General features: G+C 44.4%; 1 protein-coding gene across 1 annotated transcript in view; it reads right to left on the bottom strand.

Annotated features, from left to right (window-relative positions):
- Positions 1-1,433: 1,433 nt before the first annotated feature.
- The window catches only part of HUNK (hormonally up-regulated Neu-associated kinase), a 57,913-nt gene continuing 35,630 nt past the window's right edge, over positions 1,434-23,716 (bottom strand). The window contains exons 5-11 of the mRNA XM_068395184.1: positions 22,885-23,012; positions 17,223-17,358; positions 11,193-11,361; positions 9,995-10,078; positions 5,933-5,964; positions 4,434-4,630; positions 1,434-2,077 (exon numbers count right to left, since the gene is read on the bottom strand). Of these exons, the coding sequence (XP_068251285.1) occupies positions 1,434-2,077; positions 4,434-4,630; positions 5,933-5,964; positions 9,995-10,078; positions 11,193-11,361; positions 17,223-17,358; positions 22,885-23,012 (1,390 nt within the window). The remainder of the gene's footprint in view (positions 2,078-4,433; positions 4,631-5,932; positions 5,965-9,994; positions 10,079-11,192; positions 11,362-17,222; positions 17,359-22,884; positions 23,013-23,716) is intronic.

The following is a 23,716-nucleotide window of genomic DNA, read 5'->3' as shown; positions in this document are numbered from 1 at the left end:
CTGATGGTCTTGACGCAAAATCCCTGTCTTCCAACAACAACCCAAAGAAGAAGACAATGCCTCTGCTGCCTGGGTTTTGAAATGGCATTAAGTGGGTGGGTGGCAGTGGGGCACACGCAGGTCAGGGCTGCCTGCTTGGGAACCAGACTGGGAACAAGCTTTGTTGAGGTGTCCTGTACACACAAACATATACACGAGTGCAGTGCAGATGAAAGAAAAGAGTAGTCTTTGGCTAAACCTTCTAATTTATAGGAAACGGTTTGAAGACAAAAACAGAACCAAAAAAACGTTGCCAACCTCTCAGATGTATCATTTACTTAGAAAAACAAAACCAGTATGCAGAACATAGTGCCTTTTAGAAAGTTAATCTTCACCGCTCATAACAATACTGAATTTTTGGTAACCACTGCATTACCAATCTTGCAGTATAAAGTGGCATTGGTACAGGTTCATGTGTCCCTTATTAGTCTTTTAATTCACTGCAGTCTCTCAGAAAAGCCTTCAGGTGTGTCCAATGCTGCCTTGCTGTAACGGGGGCTAACGCAGTCCTGCACGTAGGCGCGCCATGGAACTAGTACGGCTACAAAAATCGGAGATGGTTGGATTGTTTTAAACAGAGCATGATGCAATCTGGATTACTGTTTGAAGCATCTGCTTGCAGACCCATCATATGAAAGGAACAGGCCTCTAGTGCGGTAAATTTCCGTGTGATGAAACTTGTTTTTAAATAATCGTGTTTCTTCTGAGTGCCATCATTAAATCACCATTTTCTTTAGGAAAAAAAATGATTCAGTTATTAGCTACTTTATGTAATTAACCAGTAAAATCTGCTTTGACTTGCAATACTCCCACTTTTTCTGAATGTTTAGATCACTCGTGTCTTATTCAAGCTTCTACCAACTTAATTTTCTTGGCAGTGCTTGTTAGCAAGTTGACTTTGGACATAGCATCTTGAGTTTTCCCACTTGTCTAGCCATGTGAACAAGCCTGTAGCAGTACCACGTACTGTGTGGTACGGGCAGATGGGGCACGGACAGTCTTACCACAGATCCTGGACGGGACCGGCATTCATGGCACCATGCAGGTTACCTTGATGAATCAAACCGTTAATGTTCGCTGCTGTTCCAATCAACTTTACTGCAATACTAGATGAGAGCAGTGAAAATACATATTCACGTAGCTCTTTCCAGATATTTTACTGTACAGTCAGAGGCCAAATGCTAATATTTCTTAACAGCACAAGCAGAGCCCTTTTCTTTCAACTTTAATATATAGGACAACTCCTTCCTTACAGGCAGACCTCTGATTTTCTACGTTTGACCACTGTAGCGTATTACGTAGTGACAGTAACATGCCTGTGGCTTTCCCTTCTTGTTAAAAGTAAAAAAAGGTTAGGTCCCAGAGAACAGCAGTGCAAATCCTGGGATGTCAGACTAACACTGGCCGCTGACAGCGTCTGCTGCATTGAAGGAAATCTGCGTGGGGCTCATCTGCTGCAGCTGAGGCATCCTTGCTTCCAGAGGCTTGTCGCTCACCGACTGCATCGTCTGGTTCCTCTTCCGCAGCATCTGTCCGATCCCCATCATGGGGAATCTGCCTCTGCTTTTAACACAGTTAGGGCTGCCCAAGGGGTTGTTGGAAACCAGCTGAGTAGGGGACACTTCCTCCTTTGCCGGATACGCCTTTTCTTCATATGTGAAAGAGACCTGGGTGGGGTGGACAGGGGATGTACTCCCTGGCTGAAAAAGAGGGGACAGTGTCCTTTCACTCGAGCTTTTGTAAGGGAAATTCATCGGCGAGCCTAAAATCCTGTACTGATGAGAGGGGGAAACCTGGTCTATTTGGTCCTCTCTGTCAACTGACTCGAAGGAGTGCACAATATTCAGGATGAGAGGAGAGTCCTTTGCCCGGCCCCCGATCCGGGCCGGCTCCTGCTGTGAGGACTCTTGCCTCTTGAGGAGCCGAGGGGTTCTGGGGGGTGCCTGCTGGACTTCAAGGTACTCCAGGGAGTTGGAAGTGACGCAGCCCGTCTTGGTTGCCAGAGGTTCATGGAAAGGGCTTACTCCACCGCTGGAGTCTGCAAAGCAATCAGAAAAGGAACAAGAAGAGCAGATTGCATTTAATAGCACTGCCTTCTCTGCCTTACGGCAGACAGTGTCCAGCATCACCTTTAACAAATTTTAGAAGAGTGTGACAAATGCACTAGCTAATGGTCTTAGGGATATACTCAGAGCCTAATTCCCTGACTCTCATTTGATACTTATATTGTTGTTTCATGGGCAATTTATCTGTCACTTTCTTCACAGGCAGGAAGAGTGCTTAAACTGAGTAAGACAAAGACATGAAACGGGAAACCACAGATGTCTTCAGCTGTTTGTATTAATTATGTCCTCTAAGGCCACATCTGAGACATCTCACATTTCTCCTTTCTTACACAAGTTTGCACGGTTTTAAGAGGGTCTGCGTACTGTACTCACTGACATACCTAGAGACACAGGGGACAACAGTGAGATAATCCCTAATGTCTTTCCTTGCATTTTGGAACAAAATCTGTTCTTAGTTTCACACATGTAAATATGGAGTAGCTGCACTGGCCAGATTCAGGCTGTTACAGTTGGAACAGATTTGCTGCATCGACTTCAGTGAGAATCTTCCTCCAGCAAGGACTGAATATAAATGGAACAATCTTTGCAGGATTTGGCCCAGTAAAACAAAACAGCTTGTGGAGAAGATCTGCTTGATTTCTACAGGATGCTGGCACTTGCTTATGCCAAGCCAGTCGCAAGTGAACACGTTTTGCTGCCTTTACGGGAAGCTGTCCAAGGAGCCTGCTTTGCTAGGTTCCCCCTAATTGAAAGAGTAGTGGACCGCCAGTTAATCACTGTCCATGAGTTCCCTTGGTCTAAAACCATCTAAAAGGGATATAAAATAATTTGGGTCTGCCAGCCCTCAGGTCACAGCCACAAATCTCACACGTATTTCTTTTGAAAGGGATGGTCTCGACGGGGGTTGAGACCTGAATGCACGTACAGGATGAAATCACTCGCATTGAAAGTTGTCTGGGAAAAGCAGATGAGGTTTGATCTGACTAGTTTCTTTCTAAAACTGGTCAAAATTATTTGACCATTTCATTTAAGAAGTGTCAAAACTTTCCATAAGCAGCGAAATGCTCTGAGATCTGAATGATTTTCAGGTTTCAGTTCAAAAAAGCAAGGAGAAACCTAAAGAGGAAAAAAAATGAACTAGCTTTACCTCCCCCTGTGCCTCCTTCACAAAAGGAACAACAAATCTGAACAAAATGAGCATTTTTAAATGGTTTTTTTTACATTTTTGAAAAAAATTACGTCCCATTTCTGACCAGCTCTCTGGACTACTGCTGCCTTGCAGCAGAGGTGCCTGTGCTGCCAGACGAACACTATTTTGACATTTTTTTTTCAGGTAGAAAGCGTCAAATGATAAGTTATCAAGTCACGAGAAAGAGCATGAAACCACCATAAGCCACCACTCTAAATAACCCCCTGACACCACAGTAAAAATTTTACATTGCCATATTTCCCCCTGCTGCTCTGTAGTGATCTCCCCTCATTTAGTTCGTGTAACAGCCAGCTACCTCACCTTCCTGCTTCTCAATGTCTCCCATCCATGTGTGCACTACCGACACCCCATTTTCCCCGCTGACTCCCCTTTCCTCTCCACTCCTTTCTTCCACCTCCTTTTGCAAGCAGCGCTCACCCATCCCTCCCAGGCTGCCTCCTACCCTGCGTGATTAATGCTCTGCTCTCCTCGGGCTGGCTCGTCTTTTCCTTTTCCTGCTAATGCTTTTCCCCCTCCTTTCGCTGCCTGAAATTTGCTGGGGTTGGCAGTCCCACCTGCATTTCCTCTCATCTGCCTATTTCCCCTTCCTCCACCATCAGCTGCTGCCCACTGCTTCTCCCAGGGATGCCACTGTTACTGGCACTCTCCTCAGGGTCAGGGATTTCTTCCCCTGCTACCCCTTAGTCATCTCTTAGCAAAACGCATTTGCTGGTAGGAAGAGGCTTGTCTACCGGCTTTGGTTTGTCAGTGATCTGAGGTGGGTGTTGATGCTTTCAAAGCACCAGTGTGAAGTGCAGATGATTTTGTGTAAGTACGTATAAATAAGGAAGGAAAGCTTTTTTTAAAACACTGTGGGAATTCTGTCAAATAAAAAGAGAAGTAAAAGTGAGGATTCATGACTGCTGAACATTGTTATGGTTTCCTCAGGACGTTTCATTCAATGTTTGACTACGTTATCCAGTCCTCTTTCCCACACCACCTCCAGAGCAGACAGCAAATGCAAGCCCACAACTATTTACTAACAAACACACAACACACAAGACACTCTCACTGATACCTCGCGTGCCCACGCATGCACATGCACACAGGGACACACCACTGGTATTTCTCCCACTGACCTTTCTCTGGACCTCCAGCCTTGGTGACTTTCCGGTCCTTCAGCAGAGCCTTGGTGTTCTGTATCTGTGAGATAAGACAGGAAGAAGGCTGTCTATATGAAACTGGACTTTTCTCAGTTTTCTTTGGGAGCTGACGGTGAAGAATCTCCCCTTTCTTTTCTTGTTCTTTGAGTTTTTTGTCCTTTAAGTTGTAAAACAAACAAGAACAATTGGGTTTACTTAAGGGAAGTTTAAATAACCCCCAGACTTATAAGCACACCACTTACCAAAGCTGAATTAAAAACTATACATTTTAGGAACTTATCCTGGCTACTCAGAAAACCTAAATCTTCCATGTCTCATTTTCCTCTGATCTGTTTGACATGATTTGGCTCCCATCTGCTCTGACATTCATGCAGTGTGAAAGTTGGTTTTGGAAATTTAAAGGAAAAGGAAAGGTTTCTCTTCAGAAGCCATTTGTCCTAGGAGGCATCGCTGGAGCAAGCAGATATAGGTTTGTGCTCCTTCATACTTAAAATTTGCCTCCCTATTTAAGCATCGAAGAAAGGTCTTTGATTTCTCTTTATTGCACTTCCTCTGACATTTGAGAAGGTAAGCTGCAAAGCTTTAAAGAACTTTAAACTCTTTGAGTCATTTATATTCTGTCCAAACAAGATCCAGAGGAATATGGCCCTTGCTCTTACAGCACCTCTGCAACTGCACAAGACGTGGAGGGGGAGAAAATTACCGACCCAACCCTTCACTGAACCCTAACTGCTTTTTGTGACAGGGGAGGCAGCTGAAGGTGGGATTGCAAGTGCATACATCCTAAAAGATAGGTTTGGTCATCCAGTGATGACAGAGGAAAAACAGAACCTGGAAGCAGGACTCTGAAGAGGAATCCAATTTTCAAAGCACTGTTTTACAGTGAAAAAACATTGTATCTTTTGTCAACATGAATCACTAGATTCTGAAAGCTGCATAACACTCCTACCCTGCCATTGATTTCAGGGAGAGCCAAAAGTCTTATTTCACTTCTAAAAATCAGGCATCAAATTCATGGCCCATATTTTGCTATCCCTCAAAGACTTCAAGAATCTCTCACCTTTCTGGAACACATCTGCGTCATCTGTTTTTAGATGTCAATCTCAAAGAAGTGGGGCTTTTGCTTGGTTGCTTTGGGGTTGTTTCTTTAGAGGTGCATCTATGTGACCTTCTTCGTGTGGTTGTAATTCTCATTTAAGCAACACAGAATCATAGAATCGTTTTGGTTGGAAAGGACCTTTAAGATCATCAAATCCAATTGTTAGCACTGCCAAGTCCACCCCTAAACCATGTCCCTAAGCACCACATCTACACGTCTTTTAAATACCTCCAGGGATGGTGACTCAACCACTTCCCTGGGCAGTCTGTTACAATCCTTGATAACCCTTCTGGTGAATAAATTTTTCCTAATATCCATGTTTCGCTGTGTCTTATTGAAAAGTCACTGTAACTACAAGGTTTTTTTTAAAATGCAGGAAAGTTCCTTCACCCAATTATGTGCTGAGGCCTATATTTTTTCTCATAATTACGCACCGCCAAAGGGCCAGCTCTCTCAATGATTTTCTTTTGCAAGTTCATTGACATGAAGTCTATCAAACCCCTAAAATGCAAAGTAATGAGCATACATGTGCGAGATGGAAGGAAAGATGCAGAAGATATCTTGGGTTCTCTTGGGCCACTAAACAGCTCTGGAAACATATTAAGACACCTAAGAGGAAAATAACCACACAGCACCTGTTTTGATGATTCCCAGCTCAGACAGAGTCCAGCCCCCACCACACACGGTGTTTGGGCATCTCTGGGCTCATTAACCTTTTAAATTTCAGAGGTTACAGAGTTGGAAGGAAGAGCTTCAGTGAATCACGAACTGCAGTTTTTAGTTTTGTTACAGAAGTGGTTAGGTGACTTGGGAGAACAAGAACCAGACACCCTCTGTGAGTTCCTCACTGTTTTCACCTCAGTCTCTCTTTGCGCACTGTTTTTTGTCCCCAGCCTTCTCTCCGTCCATCCCTTATCCCCTCCAATTTCTTTCCCTTTAGCTAGCTAAAGCTGGCTAACCCTTCCACAGAAACAAACCAATGCAATATGGAGCCATCATCACTTTGCTCGTGTGATACCTCTTCGTTCACCTGATGTCTTCCCCCTTGCCATTAGATGCTGCAAACACCTCTAGCATGGAGCATTTATTCCTCCCTGCTCATGCTGTGCTTGGAACAATGCAACATCTGATCGGTCCCAGGCACTATCTTGGCGACCACAGTCACTACTGTCGATGACGAAGTAATAACAACAGTAGTAACAACAATAGCAATAACAGTGCTGTGTGAATAAGACCCTGTGATGTTAGAGTCAGTGGGAGCTGTACAGTTAATTTTGAGCCCACCACACTATTTTTCTCCTCAATGCTCTGAAACTCTGCTGCCAAGTTCAGCAGAGACAGGGCTCTACTGAGTATCTTTTTTTAAAGGTGAGATTGAGACCAAGTGGTGACTATATTAAGCCTAAAGGAGCCAATCAAGATTGTTAGCGGCTTTCCACTATTTTGGATAGGTGAGGAAAGAATTTGCATGTCGGTTGTTGCAGCATCTGTCGGAACGCAGGACGTTTCAATGCTGCAATATTTTTAGCCTAACGGTGCAAGTGCTAAGCCGCAACTCCTCACTGCTCTGCCCTGAGACACCTGCCCAGTGCCCCTGACTTTGCCTTCACACTGCTGTAATGTTTTAGAAGCAGCAGTAACACAGTCATACCGTACAATTACGGCACCCAAGAAAAAGAAAACTCACATATCCAGTGTTAGCAATGAATTACTTTACCCTGGATGAATGTTGCAAATGGTATTTTTAAAATTTACTAAGATTGTTTCTCTTAGATGATGTTTGTTGGAGGGGAAATGACCAAAATCCTAAACTCCCAAGGTGCCACACGCTATTATATTTTAAAATGAAAGGGAGATTTCCTTCAGGGAGTTATAAAAGTTCGCTCTTCACTGTACGGTGCACAGCCATGTAATGGCATGCTGTCGCACAATGCAGGAGTTGTACCGGTATGTTAGACTTGAATAGGTTTGGCATTACATCATCCTCTGCTATTTCCTGTCCTGACCTTGACCCGAAAACCTACTCTTAGTCCCAGCAATGGATTTGAAAGGAAGATAAAGGGTATTTGCCTTGGCTGTGTCTAAAATAGTGACAGGACAATGACACAAGTTCTTAAAAACTGCAAATTCTCCGAATCTGAGCCCACTGGCTACCCTGTGGGAGGCAAGTATCCCCAGTGCTGGTCCCCTAGATTCAATGCAGGGATGACTGCTCATCACCTAAGGCCTCTCCAACAAAAAGAGAGAGATGGAGAGAGAGAGACTGCTGCCTCCCTCCCTCCTCCCTGCACTGTCCATCTGCCCCAAGCACTAAAATGAAATCAGCCTGCCAAAAAGCCTGGCTACTCACCACCCACAGCAGCTCCCAGCACCCTCAGCCCTGGCACGCTGATCCCACCACCCCATGTTTGGAAACCTAATGGAGAAGAGGAGCCAGGCATGACCACTGCCCACGTGCCCTGGTGCCTGCCCCAGCAACAGGCGGTGCTGCTGGCAAGCAGCCCCTCGCCCGAGGCAAAGTCCTTACTTCACATTGCTGGACTGAGGTGGAAGAAATTCCACTGGCTGCTGAAGCTGAAGCTGACCAGCTCTCTCCCTGCTATTCCCATGGCAACGTACAGCTACACTCTCTGTGCAGTGTCTGCCTAGGGACCAGTGCTTCCCAGTTCTCCTCTGGAAATGGAGGGTGAGAAGGGGACTCTATATACAGATCATGAATCTGCCTAAGATTAGGAAATCCCCATCTCTGAGTCCCAGTGGCACCCATTGATCCCAGTGGCACGAGCTAGACACTACCAGGGCTGTGTTTCCATCCACATGAAGGCATTTTAGGAGAGATGTCTGCCATAGTTACAAATGGCAGTAGCATCCCAAGGTCTGTATTCACTCATGTGTGCTGCCCCGGCACAGTAAGTATAACACACTTATTTACTTGTGCAAATACAGCTAAAGCAATACAAACATGCTTTATATTTACCTATGCCCATGCAGAAAGAGAATATACTGTCTTCTTATTGCGGTGTCTGCACTGTGATTGCATCAAGGTAACTATTTCAAGAAAGAAATGACACCCCCCTCATCCTCTAAATAGCTCCACGGGGACTAACTCCGAGTTAGGAGTTAGGAGAGGCTTTGGAGGGAGCATTTATCCCTAAGCATGCCTACAAACCAAACTGGGGCCATGCAGTGGCGCTACTGTTAGTTTTCAGTTATCCTTACAGAAGTCAAACCCCAGTTCCCCTGTCGGGGTGTGGGGATTTCAGGACCACCACCAAACCAGACCACGCGTTTCTCTCTCAGTTACGCAGAGGTGCACAGGCATCTGACATCATCTGCGGCATTCACCTCCAGCTACCTGCCTGTGTTTCCAGGGGAAGGCTGCCCTGCAACAGCTTGAAGTAAACTGTCAAAGAGCATTTTGAAATATTATATTCATTGAGTCTACCCACTGCTGGTACATTTGAAGTAAGGTGGTTTTTGATTTATGTAAGAAAAGAATGATAAGTACTTTGCCCTGATATTTCCATCTGGCTTGCAGTTCAGCTTGCCTTGCAAGCCATCTTTAAAATAAACAAACCCAGCCATGACACAAATCTGCCCCTGCAATTAGATCATCAATCCGGCACTGAAGAGTAGCTTTTGAAATGGGTACACTCTTCAGGAATACTGCTCTTTGTGTTGGTAGGTAAGACTTGCACAGCTCATATGACTCTTGTAATTTTAGTGCTTGGTAAAGAATCAGCCAGGGAATTAAAATCCAGCCATGAGAAGACTCCTATTATCTGATATGTATTCTTTTAATACAAACTACCTTCTCTGTTTGCAGGCAAAAGACTGGAGACCGACAGAGCAAAAGGTAACCTGGTTAAATCTTTTCTCTGGTCAAGGGACGTCCCTCAGGATGCAGTGGGCTAGTTCTGCATTACTTCCGCTAAGAAGCAAAAATACTAACCCGTGCAGTTTTGTGCTAATACAGTCTCACCGTTTCTGGTAGTCAGGCCAGGGTTGGCCCAGGACACCAGGAATGCCAGATGACCAGGGAAGGTCACCCTGGCTGTCACTCAGCTCTCTGCTCTACACCACCAAGGCCTTGAGACTCAACACAGTTATGATCTTCTTACAACACCAGCAACTTGCACCCCAGAATGAAACTACGGAGCCCCCTGAAGAAGTTTGTATTATTTTGCTAAATAGCGCAACTAAAACTTTTATTTTCTTCATAAAAGCTGAAAGTCACCTTTACACTTCCACCTTAGGGGGTTGCTATTTGTTCCTTTGAAAATAAATTGGGCGATTATTTGTCCTGCACAGGCAAGACCACAGGTCTTTTTTTTTTTTCTCCACAGGTCCAGAAACCCATCACCTTAATCCCAATTGCCAGGGATCCTCAAATTCAGTCTGCTTTCAAAGTACCTTAATGAACTTTAATGAGCTTTACCTCATAGGAGTCTTTATTTGCCTTGTATTTTTCTATCTGGTAGAGTTGGTTCTTGTGGCAAATATTGTCCTGGCCTTCAGACTTCTGTGGAGAGAGAAGCACAGAAAAGTAAAGTATGTAAGATAATTAGAGAAAACTAACATTCAATTACTGCTTAATGGAGCGTATCCACTCTTGGCATTCAGTGGAGGTGCATCAGCTTACAGAGATGATGCCTTTGGTCCATTACATTTTAAATATAATTGATGGCATCATCATTAAAACAAGCTTGCTAAAAGAACTGAGAAAAGAAAAAAACTAAGCAGCTGCTGTCAGATCGGAAGACTGTTGGGGATAATTTCTCTAAGAAGCAAACACATTAAGAAGAAAACTCCATACAACCCACCCTCCTGCCCGTGCAGTCACATAGAAGCCTACAGACCCTCAACTAGTTAAGACTCCTCACCAGACCCACATGCAGCTATGTGGAGAGGCCAAGGGAAGAGTGCGTGCAGCTTGTCTTTGTGCGCTGTGCCCATCCCAGCACTTGAGCAAGTACCATGCAAAACGTGGCTGGAGAGCTCAGCTTCCCTGGATGTGAAAGGAAGGGTGATGTGTGGCAGCAGACTCCTGCCCCAGAGAAAGCTGCTGTGCAAATCTGTCAGGAGGGTTTCTGACCTCCAACCCATACTCAGGGGCCAGGAAGGTCGGCGGGAGATTAGGAGACTTCATATTCATGTTATTTTTCATGTAAAACTTTCACTTAAAAGTTTTCACTTAAAAACAAAATAAAATCTTAATAGCTCTTAAGCTTCCTCTTGATTTCCTGAATCAAATTACATTGTGTTACTGATATTTCAAGCGGCAGAATTATCTCAACATACGGACACCACAAGTCACAAGTAGGGCTCTGCATGGCAACAGTTTGCATTCTATAGGGTAACTGCCTAGTCGGAGGTGATCTCCTACGGAAACAGGGACTTGTGAGACATAAAGCCTATCAGCAATTATCTCTGCAACCTGGGGAATTCTTACCTGAAATAATGTTATTAGTTTGTGAGAAATACTTGACCTTCATAGTTACTGCTACAAAATTAGCCAAAAAAAACCCCCTTGGGTAAAGCCTTGAGATCAAATGCCAGCAAGCAGGGAAACTTATAGCACTTTTTTTACCCTCCTCACCTGCTTGTCCAAAGAACTGGCATCAAGCAGTACTCACCCTAAGGCTTGCCAAGTAGCGCTCCAGCTTCTTATTAAGTAGAAAGTAGATGGCAAGTGTGTGACTCGCCCTGTTTGAGAGCACAGTGTTGATGACGTCGCTGTTCTTGTAGCCGAGCTTCTCGGTCATATGGAGCAGCACGCTTTGGCTGAGGTCCTCAAGGTGAATCCTGCACAGAGAAAGAGGCAGAACACACTGTTTGTACCATCCTCCCAGTGACAGAGCCGTGCCAGCCACAGAGGATGTGGCAGAGAGCAAAGAAGAGGCCTGAAAGGCTCGATAACATGGGAGTGATTAGCTTTCTCCTCCCACGAGCAGGCACAAAAAGGGCAGACTATTCGGGAACCCTGGTCACCACGGGAAGCTGTGAGAGCTGAACAAACAGCACTTTCCTCACCATGTCCTACCCTGATGCAAAATGGCACCGTGAAGCTCAGGACGCCACTATTTGTTCCCCTACATCTGACCAGTGAAGATCGTCAAGATCATCCATCTGGTTTTGAAGGAAAAGAGGTAAAATCCAACTCAGGCAGCTACATTTGGCTTTCTGAAATGACCCTTTCCTTGTAATCAAACATCACTGCATTCAGCTTCACCCCTCACCTGATATACAATATTCACGCACTAAGTAGCTAGGGAATTTCACGCTGGAGAAAGAGGATGTACAGGGAGGGTTATTACAGCAGCTCTCCAAATGTTAAAACTGCTGCTTATATTCATGTCAGTTAAAAGCACAAGTACAAGACATGTTTATGTTTGTGCTCTTCTATAAAGTCTGTAACAGATTCAGCCAAGTCGAGAAATGGAGTACAGCAGCCTTGCGGAAATGGCAAAGCATCTTCTCAGTCTAAGTTAAAACCAGATTTTCCAAAGAACTCTGCTCCTATTTAGGCCTCTAAATGCACTGGCCAGCTTCCCAGATGTACCTGTCAACTCCCATCCATCTCCAAAGAAATGCTGGGTTTCATTTGGTTTCTAAAAGATGTTCCTTGCTCCTAATACCAAGCCTAGTATCTTGCTAAGGCAACTTAGGGCAGCTTAGGTTGTGGGCTTTTTTACAACCTGCTTTCCCCCTTCAAAAGGACCATTCTCCACCTTTCCTACTCCTGTCCTGCTGTCCCCCTGTCCTGTGAACCTCTGATGCGAGGAATGCCTGGACAGCAGTCTGGGTCTGACGTAGAGGACCTAGACAAGACATAAAATACAGTCTGGAAAATCTCTGATAACTCTTTTCCTTTATTTGGTATGCTTATTAACATTCGTTCTGCAGCTAAGGAATGCTTGGGGTTGGGGTTTTTTTAAGTTCAAAAGCAAAACTTATCTTGGCCATTGCACGTTAAAGCATCCAGGACAGCAAAGAAATTCAAGCAATTTCTACTTGAAGTGCTCAGCAAAACGGGAAATTTTTGCTTGCCTTCGGGGAATTTCTTTAATAAAAGCAAGCTTATAAAAAGCCTGGGAGAGTATTCTCCTGAAAATGCAGTTTCTGCGGTTCTTCCGCCTTACCTCCACACTCTCCCTTTTCCTACCAAGTTCTTGTCTTGGGAACAACGGGTGTTATGCCCAAAGTGGTGGAAGAGCACTGCAAGAAGATAACACAGCTTCTTGCTTGTGTTATAAAATGCATGACTGAGAGAGGAAATGATTCCTTGCAAATTCAGTAGTGGATTTTTCAGAACTATTTCGATAAATCTTACCCACATCTGCATGCTAACAAAAACTTGGAGAAACTCTGTCAAAGCTGACTCTAGTGGTACTTTGAGGCAAGCTCAAAAGGAGTCTAGCCATGTCTTTAAATATTACAAACTTTGTAGAATCACAGATTCACAGAATGGCTGGGGTTGGAAGGGACCTCTGGAGATCATCTAGTCCAACCCTCTGCCAAAGCAGGTTCCCCTAAAGCACGTTGCACAGAGTCGCATCCAGGCGGGTTTTGAATATCTCCAGAGAAGGAGACTCCACAGCCTCCCTGGGCAGCCCGTTCCAGTGCTCTGGAACAGTATGCTCCCTATTAGGCTCCAGTATGACAAATTCTAGGTAGGCCAAGCTTGGGGCATCAACTAATTAAACTAAAGAAATACTATCCAAAAAATGAAGTGAAAGAAAGAATCTGTACAGCTTTTATCCTTTACAGCTTCACACAAAATGTGGGTTCGGATAGAAGGAGCATCTACTTTTCTCTCATTTTCAGACCAAATGATGAGAAATGCAGTGCAATGAGAAATAAAGAAAAGAAGTAACTGATTTTTTTCAATAGCAAAGCACAGCATTCCACATTGATGTTCCCTTTAAAAGTGCTTATAATAGGAAAGGATTATTATCATGATCATATACACATATACACATGAGCAAACATATGCCCTCTCTGTAGTTCAGCACTGCATTTTCTTCTGTTCTTCCATTTGATTCGCTTGCCTTTAGGGGGGAATGATTAATGGGCACACCATAAATAAAGAGCATTGCACAGCTATTCTGTGCCAGCCTCTTCTGTAAGTCACCTACCTAACTGCACCAATGAGCCGACTCTAGAAGGGACATTTCCACCACAACCTGACTAAAGCCTGAAAACTGCAAGGTAAGAAGTCAAAAATAGAGGCATGAAAATGTACCTACAAATGCAAAAGAATTGTGAAAGCCCATTCAAACTCTATTTTTGTCTTTTTCCCTCTTTTCTACAAAGCAGACGCACGCAGCAAGATAATTAAAATTACCCATACAGCTCACAGTTACACTTACATTCACTTAACAGATGCCACGTTTAGTAGATTGATTAGACTCATTATGACAGTGATTTTATTAGCTTAATGACTCATTCAGTTTACACTTGTTTTCCCTTTCTTTACCATACAATGTACATATGTACCATACTTCAGTACAGTCCAATGCACCACATAAACTCAGATTTCCTTTTGTCAGACAGCATACTACCCAAATTAACTTAACTGCCCTTAAATTTGGGGCAGTAATGTCGAGATAATATGCCTGCCTGTTCTCATTCTTATTCCTTGAGAAACAGTTGTTTGTAGGGGCTATCTTTATGTTCTGTCCATGTAAGTCTAGGGATTGCACACATCTAGCCTCACATTTGCCCTCCTCATTTCAGTGGATGGCTCGAATGATGCCTCCAGGCATCCATGCTGCTTAACATCTACTCAACCATATTTTGAGAGTGGGAGATCTGTTATTCTCCTCAAGTCAAAGAAAGGCATAGTCACAGTGATTCTCCATGATGCAGTACTTGAAAGTTAAGACCCTACCTCTGGAAGGGAGATGCTTGCTGCTAAATTAGGGCACCCCCCATTCCCTGTCAATGCAGAGGGATAAGGGAGGTGACTCAGGTAGGAGCCTGGAGCGTGTGGGCTGTGACCCGTAAGCCAGCCAACAGCAACGTTAAAGGGAAAGGTCTCCAAAAACTCCTAAAGGCTGTCCTGAGATTCAGGGCTCAAACTGATTTCCTGTGCCCAGGTCTCAGCATGATCAAGCACTCGTCACCTGCTTCAGCAGTACAAGGGGAGCTGCAGGTGCCTCTCAGCTCCACAAGGGTTGGACCCATGGCTCTGAAACATACCCTGTTCATCTGGCTAGTGGTGGAGCAGAGGGGAAAATGGGTGCGAGGCACTCTTACCAGCAAAGCTGTGACCTGGGCTGAATGCTGAAGGCTGGTTGTATGCATAGGACCCCATGCCTATGGGATCGAGTCATTCAGGGCACTGACACAAAGAGATGGCCTGGTTGGTGAACACAAATCATTTTGGGTGGAGGACAGTGGTTCAGACGTTCAGACAAAGTAAGTTGTTACACCCCTAGGCATACGCTACATCTGGTATATACGCTACAACTGAATAAACTGTTAGGGGGTAAGTTAGGATCTTCAACTTAGGGTCTTTCCTCTTAGCAAGTTAGGACAGAAATTTTGGGGCACTATCAAATTTTAAGCACCAAAATTAGGCTTTAAGTTGCTGTCTTTTCCTCAGCGTTACTTAGGATCCTGGCCTGCAAGCTAGTAACTCCGACAGTAACTCTGCAGGTACTAGACTGTGTACGAGACACAGCTGGAGGGCTTTGATACAGGAAGGAGGTTTTATCTGATCAAATATAGACATATTTTTCCAAGTGAGTTTCCTGAAGCTCCATTTACAGTCACTGGAGAGGAACTCAGATCTTCTGGGCGCAAAATCATCCTACTGCTGAATCAAAAAGAAGTCAGATAAATCATTCTGTAAAAAGTGCCCTTATTTCTCTCCATTGATTGTAACGAGAGCCCAGGCTGGCTGGCTCATGTGTCGACTCTACACTGCAGATGTTTAAAGTCAAGCAAGATTATTTCTAATCAAAGTGGACCACAAGTACCTTTCTTTCTTTTTCTCTTTCCCTAGATGGATGTTTGACGGGCCATGAGAGTTGTTCTTTCTTTGCATTTAGTCATGCATTCAGCATTGCACAGGTATTGAAGATCAACAACCAACAAAGCAAGATCATTTAACTCTGACCTTTCTCACCAGGGGTTTGCATATTTACCTAATCCACAGAACCTCACATATGTATCACAAGCAGCCATAGCCTCTACTGGAAAAGTAGCTTGGCTTTTACTGATGAACAAGGAGAAGATCAGAACTGATGAACTACCTGTCACTCATATCCATTCCAAGGTCTGGAGCCACAGAATCAACCAGGTTGGAAGAGACCTCAGGGATCATCGAGTCCAACCGTTGCCCTGACACCACCCTGTCAACTAGACCATGGCACTAAGTGCCATGTCCAGTCTTTTCTTAAACACATCCAGAGATGGTGACTCCACCACCTCCCTGGGCAGCCCATTCCAATGTCTAATAACCCTTTCTGAAAAGAAATTCTTCCTGATGTCCAACCTGAACCTCCCCTGGTGAAGCTTGAGGCTGTGCCCTCTTGTCCTATCACTAGCTGCCCAGGAGAAGAGGCCAACTCCCTCTTCACTACAACCTCCCTTCAGGTAGTTGTAGACTGCAGTAAGGTCACCTCGGAGCCTCCTCTTCTCCAGGCTAAACAACCCCAGCTCCCTCAGCTGTTCCTCATAGGTCATATCCTCCAGACCCTTCACCAGCTTGGTCGCCCTCCTCTGGACTCACTCCAACACCTCAGCATCTTTCTTGAAGTGCGGGGCCCAGAACTGAACACAGTACTCAAGATGCGGCCTCACCAGTGCCGAGAGGGACGATCACTTCCCTAGACCGGCTGGCTACACTATTCCTAATAGAGGCCAGGATGCCATTGGCCTTCTTGGCCACCTGGGCACACTGCTGGCTCATGTTTAGCCGGCTGTCGATCAGCACCCCCAGGTCTCTTTCCACTGGGCCGCTTTCTAACCACTCTTCCCCCAGCCTGTAGAGTTGCATGGGGTTGTTGTGGCTGAAGTGTAAGACCCGGCACTTGTTCTTGTTGAACCTCATGCCGTTGGTCTCGGCCCATCTACCCAACCTGTCCAAATCCCTCTGAAGGGCCTTCCTACCCTCCAGCAGATCAACGCTGCCACCCAGCTTGGTGTCATCTGCAAACTTACTGAGGGTGCACTCAATCCCTATGTCTAGATCATCTATAAAGATATTGAACAGCACCGGCCCCAGAACTGAGCCCTGGGGAACACCGCTAGTGACCGGCCGCCAGCTGGACTTTGCCCCATTCACCACCACTCTCTGGGCTCGGCCATCCAGCCAGTTTTTAACCCATTTAAGAGTCCACACATTTAAGCCCCGGGCAGCCAGTTTGTCCAGGAGGATGCTGTGGGAGACAATTAATCATATGATCTGCACCCCAGACCACCCTGCAATTAATGTATCATATGCCAGCTTCTAATTTAAGGTATTGTTTTTGACCATTTCAAGCAACACATATGCAACGGCCAATCCTAACAACTTTTAGGATGGAGTCACTAAAGCAATCCCAGAAAATGCAGTGGGATGCTGTCACACAAGGAATGAAACTGCAACGCCAGGGTCTTTTACGTTTTAATGTATATACACCCTGGCAGGCTTTCTCCGCTCTTCTGCACAGTACCTGTTTGGATATGTGACAGTAGGTGGTGCTCTCCCAGGGTAATTCTCATTAAGCCATCGATTTGCAAGCGCCTGCTGGATGTTTGGTCTCTTTGCAGGATCAGGCTCTAGCAGAGATCGTAGAAAGTTTATGGCCGCTGTGAAGAAATCAAGAAAAACAACAGCTATGTCATATGCTTTATAACTTAACACGGTAGTTGAGTTACTACAGGTGTGTAGCATGACCAGAGTATACTAAAAAGGAACGTTTGCCTTATGGTATGCTCTAATGTCCTTGACAAAAAGGAAAACCAGATAAGGGATTAGTAAGTAAAATAAACAATGATTTATAGAGTCATAAAGGAGAGGAGAAAAAGTGCCTTTTGTTTCAGAGCTTGTCTGAAGTTTCCGAGCAGGTTAGCCAAAACTTAATTTTCGTATGAGGACAAGAGGCTGGAATCAGGTCGGAGGCACATCACTCAATCTGTATTTAAAGCAGAAAGAGATGGACTGGTGGTGAGTGGAGCGGAGGGATGCAGAGCTGGGAGGGAAGACATGGAGAATTGGGCTCCCTTTGACATTATAAGGACAAATTATCTCCTGGCTTCCATCCAAGCTACAATCAGTTGCAGGAGGTTTTAGCCAAATTAAAAGAGTACAGTAAAATTAATGGGCTTTGTTCTGTTTTCAGATACCGAACCTGCAACTTTCAGTGACATTCAACCATCCCTTGGGATTTTCTTGCAAAAACCCTCAAAAGTACTTTTCTGATATTTTTAAGTCATGTGCTTCTTATATGGTTAGGAGCAATGAAATCAAGTGATTTGCATAAAGACTCACAAGAAGTGCATATCTGAGCTGAAAATAAACTGTTTTAACTAGGTTTGGTCTTTATTCCTCAAATTATCAAGGCTAGATTCAGTTTATCAGCTACAAGATAGTAAAGAGTAACTATGTCCTCTACAATTCCCTGCGTGAAAGATAAAGAAACTGAATTCTGGGAAAACCAAGACCAGAATGATTTTGTAGAGATACAGTCAAGTGAGATTCCAAATGAGTCCCAAATGAAATCAACGGCAAGCAAGAGGCAGAGGTGATGGCTGCAGCATAGCTTTCTCCAGGTCCGATGGACAGGACCCTGGGGGCTTTCTACCTTCTCCCACAGCAGAGCTGTGGTTCCCCTCCTACGCTCTCCTGAGTGTGTCGTGTCTACTCATCTTCTTACTAGCGCAGATGCCCTGGGCAGGGGCAGCACAGGATGGTGTCCTCTGGGAGGTGTCGTCTTCTGGTAAGCTGCAGCACAGCCTTGACAATGCAGCTACTTCAGCTCAGCGCAGGCAAACCAAACCCCTTAAAGGCTTGTGTTACAAAGCAGATCACACTGGACCTGCTAACGCCTCAACGCTAGAAAACTGCAAAATTATGAGCCAGTCCTCCCATTTGGCTTTGAGGCGTTTGGTCTCACCACCACAGCACGCTCACTCGGCACCACATCGTCCCCTATTCTGAAGCAGAGAAGCCACGACGTGTCCTCTCCACCAGCAATACACCAAAACCCTCATGAATTCCCATTCCCACATCCAGCTTAAGGAGAATAATATGCCTGTCCGTGAGGCCATGATGTCCTCATCTGAAAAGGGCACAAATGTTTACCTAGGCACAGTGCTGCTGTCCTTCACAGATTCTCCTCTATGAGATTGCTGACCTCCTTCGTGTTTGTCTGGCTGTTCCCACGAGCATTTTTATTTCCCCGAGCCCACCCGCACCACCCCCCACCAGCAGCATGGGACGGGACGGCTGGGCTGACACGCCAGGGCAGGGCAGTGGACAAGCAAGGGAGGGTTTCTGCTCAAATAAATCAGGGTTAGAGCTGATTGGTGCCAACTTCTAACAGCTTGAGTAACCTCAGTGTTCAACATCCTGCAAAAATCAAGTATCAGCTGGAGAGGGCCCTGAGAGGCTATCTGTTTCAACGCAGGCCTACCATCAAGAAGTTTATATGTGGAAGAGAGAGAATTATGATTATGTATTTACTGGTTCAGCTAGGCATCAACAGAGTTTTTTCTAAGTTCTGTCTTCACAAATCACTGATTTATGTGAGATACTTTAAGTCTTTCCCAATGTTTTGTTTTTTTTCCTATGACAGCAATATTGTGGCAACAGCAGGAAAAGCCCACATTCAAGTTCATAAACCTGCTGGAAGCTGATGCTATGACTGCTCTCGGCATGCCCCGAGTGCCCCCCCATCACGTCTCTCAGGCGCAGACCCCCCTGTTACAGCAAACAACAAACCCCTTGTTCTTCCATTGGATTTCCTCTCTCTCCAGTACTTCCCCTATCTCAGAAACCACATGCATCCCACGGGTTCAGAGCAAAGTAAATAACCCTTTCCCAAACCAACACCGCCCCCATCACCACCACCCTTGGTCCCCAGATCACCTAACATCTCCTTAAAAAAATCTTTTTTTTTTTAGCCTCTGGGCAAAAGGCAAGCTAATTAAATGAGGCTTGTGAAGCACCACAAAACTCAATGGATGCAGACTGGGAGAAACTACTTCTGGAGAGAAGATCCCCCCTCGGCAGGCTCCCTGTCCAGCCAGACCTGGGTGACGTGGAGGAGTTGAGTAACAGCACCTTGGCCGATTTTAGCTGTCACATGATATGGGGAGGAGAGAAGCCTTTTCCAGTTAGCCCCATGGCTGTGGGACAGAAAAATTAATCCCCCAGGAAGCAAACACGAGGCTTCCCAATCGATTTTTGGTCCCACTGCGCCTGATGTCGTTTTTCCTGCTGCACCAAGTAGGCTGGCAAACAAAGGGCACCGTGAACCACCACCCTGCCAGAGCCTCATTATGTGAGGCCTCGTTTACGATGAGCTCAAGGACAGTACTAATCTGATTAGCTGGTGACATGCACTCGGTGGAATTTTGTGCCCATGGTGTAATTTTGAGGCAAACTTTGCTCTTTTGATGAATGAGAGATCAGCTTCATGAGAAATGTCATTTCTCTTCTAACTTCCTTGAGCATACTGAGCTCAGTGACGACCAGAAACGGAGAGCACTTCAGTGGGGATTACAAAACCTCTACTGTCTTCATGTTCCTTGTCATGAATGAAACCAACTTAGTGTCTTGCTCTCACTGTGAGGGTGTGCCTGGTTAGAATTAGGTATACAGGTGTTGCTTACAAAACCAGCTGGAGAAAACGCAATGAGGTCACTTCACAAGCCATGAGCGAGGTCCACCTAATGAAATCCTTCCTTCAAACTACAGGCACAGATAGATGATGGCTATTCTTGTTGTCTCTACTTCATTTCTCTGCTCCAGAAGGAAGACCAGAAACACACAGAAGCAGTAAATTGAGGATAAAAAAGGAAATGTGTGCACGGTGAGTACCAACTTCCTGAACAACTGAACTCTGCTCACCTAAAATCAATAATCAGATAGCTGTGTTTTTTAAGAAGCTTAATGAAAAACCGTTTTCTAAATGGGAAAATGAAACACTAACTCCAAATTTTCCCTGTTGCTACACAGTTGCTTTGGGCGCTCACAGTCACCCAACATTTTAACTAATACAAATAAAATATACTCTTGCTTAGTGATAAGACTGGCTACTTTTATGATGGGACTGCGTGTGTTCAGTAACTGTGAAATTAAATATTGAAAGACAACCTACTGAACAAGCAAAACAGACCCCTGCAAAAAATCTCTACTCTATATGTGAATTTACAGAAAAAGAAAACCCAATTAAAGAAAAAGATCCATAAATGTAAGAAGTTAACAAACACAATTGGCAGGGCAGAGGAGCAGAGTTTCTACCTACTGACCCAAAGCCTAATCGTGGCAAGAACAAATGTCATCTTAAATCAGTTTGCCATGTCAGCGAATGTGCAAGGCTGCTGACTTAGATCAAGAACTGATGCGTACCTTTTTTCACAGTGAGTAAAGGTTAACGCATTTAAACCTATTCCATTAATTTTCCATCATCTCTGAAAGTTCAAGCTGCTATAGTTTTCACAGGATAAACAAAATAACATTTTCACTGGAGGCCGTTGTGTCAGTGACCTACAAATGCTACAGAGGCGCATCTGCAAGAAAATTTGCAAAAATCTCCATTATAAAATGGTAGGATGAATGAAACAGTACAATGAAACCTGTCAAAAGTAATGTTATCTTTTTTGCTACACAAGGTCTGGTCTTCTACAGGCCTTTCGTGGGTGATTCAGCCTTTAACACGTGTTATCCCAATGAAGTCAGTGAAATCTCCCACTTAAAGATGACTGAAAGAAAACAATGATTGGGGAAACAGTCCATTGGTTCAAAGACACTACACAGCCATCATGTAACTGCTCTTTACTGGTAAAAGCCTCACTCTGGGAGGTATGTTTGGTAAATTTTTTGCCAAACTTGGAAAACTTTTACTATGACATGCAAGTCCCTGAATTCAAGAGTAACTTTGCAAGTGGTGCAGGATTTGGCATCTAGATCAGTACAGCACGAAGCAGTCAGTACAATCTTTCTTTTAATTTACTCACTGGGGCTTTAGTGTGTGTGCTAGAACATTAAAATAGCTATTTTGTGCAGCTGAATCCTAATGGGAAAGTCTCCAGAATGGAAATACCAAACACACTAATTGCATCAAATAGACGGCAAGACTTGCAGCATCCCAGCTCACTTGTAAACCTACCACTTTACAACATGCCAGCATTATGAACTGCTGGCAGGAAAACTGTACTTCATACAGATGCTGAGTGAACAAGGAACAACACACTCCCCTTGATCCACAGATAGCCTGTGTGAGAAAACCCTTAACTACCTATTTCTTCCATATGCAGGTAAATCTGTACTTGGAGAATTCATCTGTGACACAACTTCCAAAGGCTTTCCCTTATCCCCCATGACAATGGTTGCCATCCTTAGTGTACTGAGTAAAAATATATGCTCTGTTTTTCTATTTGCAATCTTTTAATTTTATTGAATTGTTTTGAATTGTAAACAGGCCGCCAGATAGAAGAACAGAAGCTCTCCCTGCTCTCCCTGAACAACAAATTTAGCATACAAAAATAAAAACCAACTACAAAACAGAGTTTGTTCCAAATGCTGACAACGGTCTTGCTATAAGCTGAAAAATTATTCTGTTGCCTAGTGACATGGCTTTGAAGCAGGAATTAATATTTCTAATACTAATACATCAACAATTTTGCGTTTTGTGAACACACAGGTCATCACAGGCCACTGTCCCAAAATAACTTTCTGTGTGCAAGTCATTATTCCATAATAAATGTGAGGTCATTCAGGGTAGCTTATCACTCAACTTTAGTCATGATAATGCCCAGGAATTTGTTGTTCCAAAATAATGTGTTCATGAAACCATAACCTACGCTAAAATCTTCTGAACGTGCAAAACTGACAAACTACTCTACAAAAGCAATTTCACAGATTTTCACAGATTTGTTCTTCCCTCATATTCTGCACAACCTGGCACTTCTCCAGCTTAAATACAGAAGTCAAAGCAAAGGGAGTTATACTACAGCAACTCTTGCAGATCTTTTGGAGGCTAAAATGAAAAAAAGAGTATTTTTCCCAATTAGCGTGCCATGTCGGAAGCATGACTCACAATCCAGAATTCAACGCAATGGTTCTGACCAACTGGACCTGAACAGGTCCCAGCACACCTCCTTGATTACCTGTAGAGAGCTGGGTGGGAAGAGGGTTCATTTCTTTGTCCACCATTTTCTGGTATAAAGCTCTCAAGCTGAATGGCTCCACAGTAAAAGGTAATGTTCCAGTCAACATTGCATACATGTTCACCCCACTAAAAGAAAACATAGAGAAAAAGAAACCAAAATGATCAGGAACAAGGAAAAACTTAAGCTTATGTTTTAGTGACTGTACTTCATCTTTAATGTCTGACAGCTATTAAAAAAGACCGAAAAAAGAGCTCTCTCTTCTGTTGTACTCAATGATTTGGGCAAGAATTCCCAGAGGTTTGCTCATGGAGGGTCACACAATGTGTAGGACATAAGCTGGAAGCCACAGAACCGAGCCCAGCTCTTAGGCAACTCCTTGGCTAAATGCCACGCCACAATTAAGTCTCTCCTCAGGCTGCATAAACATGCTGCTTTTGGAGGCCATGTTGTGGTGCTGCTCTGGATGTGGAACGACTGCCCGCACTAAAGGGACATAGCAGGTCCTGGTTCAGTGCCCAAAGGTGACCTCCACAGCTTCTGGCGCAGCCCAAAGATCAGGTGCAAACAATTACATTTTTCAGACCGGAAAACTTACTGCTTGTTTATGCCCATCAAAGTTAGCGATGAAAAGTGGGTTGGACACTCTTGTTCTTTTTCCTCTTAAAAGGGCTTTAAATTCAATTTGAGTGGAATTCGTCCCTTTTGGGCATTTGCTTCCCCAGTCTGCTAAATACACATATGTAAACAGAAAGAAACTAAACCGGTGTGCTATCACAAACCGTGATCACAGACACCATTTTTCAGCTATGAGGAAGAGCAGGAGTTAACC

The sequence above is a fragment of the Nyctibius grandis genome, chromosome 2 (assembly GCF_013368605.1).
Source record: "Nyctibius grandis isolate bNycGra1 chromosome 2, bNycGra1.pri, whole genome shotgun sequence".
NCBI lineage: Eukaryota > Metazoa > Chordata > Aves > Nyctibiiformes > Nyctibiidae > Nyctibius > Nyctibius grandis.
This window is presented reverse-complemented; position numbering and strand designations above follow the sequence as displayed.